Raw genomic sequence first — 4,444 nt, forward strand, 5'->3', positions numbered from 1 at the left:
ACACTTTGCAATCCTGCTTCCATTACATGTCATATTGATATAACTAGCAACTACAGAGACACCACAGAGCAATGGCTTTGTAGGCATCATGTCCTCTGTCCTCACACTGTATGGCAATGGCATGCTAACAGTAGATGTTTTGCACTGTTCGGTGTTGTCTCCAACAGACTATTGTTGTAAAAAAAAGACGAATACATTTATCACAAATATTTATCATACACTGTACCCTTCTAACTTACATCATAGAAGTTGTACAAGTTATCCAGTTGCAATATTTGGCAATAACGTTGCAGCTCTGTAAGAATGTTCCATCTTACAAAACATCAATCTTAAGAAAATACAATTGAAAAACTATTATCACTTATCAGCTAAGAAGATACAGAGCCTTCTGCACACTGTCTTCTCTTCAGTTTCTTGATCCTCTGTTCAGCAGATAGGCAAGGGCTCACCATTCCACTCTTTTAGGCACTCCAGCAGCGCGTCGATGTGCTTGCCCTGGTTCATGGCGACAAACACCTTGTCGACCTCTTCCCCGGGAGACCGTGTCTTCTCCCCAGTCAAGTACTCAGTCCCAAGCTCCTTGCGCACGAACCTGTAGAGCGGGTATGACCGGCATTCAATGATACGGTTCTGCTGCGCGGCGGTGCCGTTCTCCACGGAGGTCCGGGCAGCCTCGACCTCCTTTGGTAGCACTGCACGGAGCTCCTGCTCGAACGCGGCAAGCTTGGCAAAGACGGATGTCTCCGTGTCGCGCTCGGCCTCACCATTGGCCAAGGCGTGCTCCACGAGAACCACACGCATCTTCTGCATCAGTGGGTAGTTGGGGCTGCAAGGGTCGTCTGCATACGCGAACACCGCCTCACGGTCAATCATGAGCAGCAGGTCCTTCTCACAGAATCGCGCATTGTGGAGGTGCCCATTGTTGGTGGTGCTCAATGTCTTCCTGGCCGTCATCTTCACGCAACTCTTGACGGCATCCTTGACATTCTCCTCGAGATGGCGGAGGTCGATGGCCTGGCACAAGGCGACCATGAATGTGGAGGACATGAGCTTGAGTATGTCAATGGCCTCGGCGGTCTTCCTGGAGGAGATGAGTCCGAGAGAGTTGACATCTTGATTGTGTTGCTCGGCGCTTTGGACATGGTTGGTCACCGGGTTGCCTAAGAACTGGAGCTCAGAGCAGTATGAGGCCATGGCAATCTCAGCTCCCTTGAAGCCATAGTCCAAACTCGGATTGCGCCCGCCGGAGAGGTTGGAAGGCAAACCGTTGTTGTAGAGGTCGTTCACCAGCTCCGAGAACTGGGCAAACATGAGCTTGCCGATCGCAGCAATGGCAAGCCTGGTGTTGTCCATGGACACGCCGATAGGCGTACCCTGGAAGTTGCCCCCATGGATGGCCTTGCCACGAGAGACGTCGATGAGTGGGTTGTCGTTGACGGAGTTGATCTCCCGCTCGATCGACTTGGTTGCAGCACGGATGACCTCAATCTGGGGGCCTAGCCACTGTGGCGATGTGCGGAGCGCATACCTATCTTGCTTTGGCTTCATCAATGGGTCAAGCTCACCGAGCTTCTTTGCGAGTGCCATGTAGGAGCTTCCTTCAAGGATGTGCTCCATGATGGCGGCGGCCTCAATCTGCCCGGGGTGGTGCTTCAGCTTGTGGGTCAAGTGGTCGGTGTACTCAGGCTTGCCGTTCATGACCTCGCAGAAGACAGCCGATAGAACCTCGGCAAGGAGGCTGAGGATGTTAGCCTCGAAAAGCACCATGGATGCAAGCCCGGAGCCCACTGCCGTGCCGTTCACCATGGCAAGCCCTTCCTTGGGCTGCAGCTCAAAGAAGCCATGCTGGATACCGGCGATCTTGAATGCCTCGGCCGCGTTAACCTTGCTGCCGTCTGGGGCAGTGGCCACGGAGTTTGCCCGACCGGTTACCAGGCCCGCGATATAGGAAAGTGGAACAAGGTCACCAGAGGCGGTGATCGTGCCCCGGAGCGGCAGGCATGGTGTCACGTTGGCGTTGAGAAGTGCAGCAACCGTCTCGAGGATCTCGAAGCGGATGCCAGAGTACCCCTGGAGCAGAGTGTTGACACGAACGAGCATCGCCGCCCTGGTTGCTGCGGCAGGCAGAACATGTTCGTGTCCACCTGTGCCGAAGGCTCCGGCATTAAGGAATCTGAACAAACAAGAAGTGCACAAGAAAATAAGGCTTCCAGATCATAAAAAAAATGAGGAGTACAGGACGATCAACAACTGATATATCTAATTTGTTGATGGTTTTAACTTATTCGTACCTGATGAGCTCCCTCTGGAGAGCGCCGCCCTCCTTGGTCCTCCGGTGGGATGTGGCACCGAAGCCAGTGGTGACGCCATAGCTGTCGGTGCCGTTGGCCATGCTGTTCATGACCCAGTCGCTGCTCTCCTTGACGCGGCCGCGGGCTGACTCATCGAGCTCCACCCTGGTGTCGCTGCCAGCAGCGACCGCGGCGACCATGGCGATGGTCAGGCTGGCGCCCTCCATGGTCACCACGGGCCTACGGTACTCCTCGACCATCCGCTTCACTGCGTCCAAATGGCTCCCAGACAGATCCTCGGCAGCCTTCCCCCAGTTCAGGGGGTCAGCCCTGGACGGCTGCGCCACGCACAAGCCATCACTGTTGGCGGCAACATGCGCTCTCTTCTCGCACTCCATTGTGATGTGCAAAGAAGTAGGAAACCAAGTAAGCTGGAAACTGGGCAGGTCTAGCGCTGGATGAATTCTGGTAGGCAGACTTGCGCTGGAGAGAGCTCACGATGTAGATGAAGGTGAGGGAGGCTCGTCTTGGAGGTGAATGGAGGGAGATGAGGGGTTAAATAGGCAGGGGTGGGTGCGGGGTGTGGGTTGGTGTGGCTTTGACCGCTTGATGGTTGGTGCCGGGAAGAAGAGACGCCGAGTTGTCACATGCAAGTGTTCAGTGTTAATCGTGTCATCCATCATGTGCTTGTGTGTTCAACTAGCTGCATTTCCTCTACTAATGTAAACATGTGTCGTATTGTCGATAATTGGAACGTTTCAAACAAGCGTGATGGCAGCCTCCACAATGCATAAACTACTATAGGAAATCTTAAAAAAAAAAACTACGGTCTTTGCTTTGACAAAGTATTCCATGCTCTGGACTACACGAGTTCTTATCAGCTAATGATCCATAAAGAGATATCACTTTCACATATATATTATTCCATTTAAACTTAAGCTTGCACGTGCTCGGTCATATGGGTGGGTGCAAGTGAGCTAAACGACGAGGCGTATTCCTTTTTTTTTTAGGGTTACGACGAGGCGTATTCCGGTTTGCACTGGTCCTAGCGCACCGCATGTATGCCACCGTGTGAAACATACAGTGCCACTTGACCTGCCAGATTTTTTAGTGCCACTTGACTTAGTTTTCTCATCAGTGGAAACGATTTGTTAGAAAAATACAACGTCCATCCTCTCGTCAGTCCTCCGCGCGCACATGTGAACGACACCACAAGCATGCCACAGAAAATTAGGACCAGATATGCGTGAGTGGTCAAGTGGTTGGTCACTCCAAGTCGTGTGTGTCTATATTTCATCGCGATAGCTATAGGTGAGTGCCTGGTTTTTCAGTTTGGGTCAGTTGATTTCATCGGAGAAGGAAGGAGGAGGACAGGCACAAGACTGAGGCTGAGACGGGGAGCCTTGGCGAGCAGCGGCAAGGAGCAGGGACGACGACGCGAGCCATATAGCCAACGACGAAGATCGCATAGCTCACAAATTGATTGACCCAATTTTGTTCAGGCAACTTACCTTTAGCAGGTCCCATATTTCATACGTAGTTGCAAATCAGACTGGTCAGCTCTTATTAGAAAAACTGTAGGCCGGTTGGATACACATAGTACTCCCTCCATCCCAAAATAAGTGTCTCAATTTATTTAAAGTTAGCAATAAATTGAGACACTTATTTTGAAACGGAGGAAATACATATTTTGAAAGTTAGCATTAAATTGAGACACTTATTTTAAAACGGAGGGAGTACATACATGATAGATTCCTTGTCAGCACCCCTGTAGCCCATGTCCCTGTAGGAGGAGCGCCAAGCCCTGTAGCTGATCCAGTGGTTGCCGGCAACAGCGATCCAGAGCGCGTCAAGGACCAGAGGCCCAAGTCTACACGGGCCAAGAGACCACCCCAGTGACTTGCTAGCCCAAACTGGGCCCGTTAAGCGGGTGTAATAGTATATAAACTGGTCCGGGTTACTTGTAAGGATTGGCTAGGAATTGAACGGCTGCGGCCGCGGCTCGATTGTAACGGATAGAGGTGTGGGTGGCTGGGAGGAATCCTCATCCGAAATTCAAATATCTTAGCTCGAATCCCCATGAAATTCTCAGATCCATAGCTAGCAAGAGACCGGAACATACAAACATACACATATTATATACAAACACATAC

At 51.5% G+C, this 4,444-nt stretch overlaps 1 protein-coding gene across 1 annotated transcript; it reads right to left on the reverse strand.

The window, feature by feature from the left end:
- Positions 1-274: 274 nt before the first annotated feature.
- LOC119317577 (phenylalanine ammonia-lyase-like) lies at positions 275-2,801 on the reverse strand. Its single transcript, XM_037592065.1, has 2 exons — positions 2,292-2,801; positions 275-2,173 (listed from the first exon to the last, which is right to left on the reverse strand). Exons 1-2 carry the CDS (start codon positions 2,687-2,689, stop codon positions 427-429), a joined length of 2,145 nt encoding a protein of 714 aa, XP_037447962.1. The 5' UTR covers positions 2,690-2,801; the 3' UTR covers positions 275-426.
- Between the last annotated feature and the right edge of the window lie 1,643 nt (positions 2,802-4,444).

This window comes from Triticum dicoccoides, chromosome 1B, assembly GCF_002162155.2.
Source record: "Triticum dicoccoides isolate Atlit2015 ecotype Zavitan chromosome 1B, WEW_v2.0, whole genome shotgun sequence".
Lineage (NCBI taxonomy): Eukaryota > Viridiplantae > Streptophyta > Magnoliopsida > Poales > Poaceae > Triticum > Triticum dicoccoides.

What these genes read in the sequence shown, in the direction of transcription:
- LOC119317577 (XM_037592065.1), bottom strand. Translation starts at nt 2,689, where the DNA reads ATGGAGTGCGAGAAGAGAGCGCATGTTGCCGCCAACAGTGATGGCTTG. An exon ending in CTCCAGAGGGAGCTCATCAG is followed by an intron (nt 2,174 to 2,291) that starts GTACGAATAAGT and finishes TTGTTTGTTCAG; the next exon opens with ATTCCTTAATGCCGGAGCCT.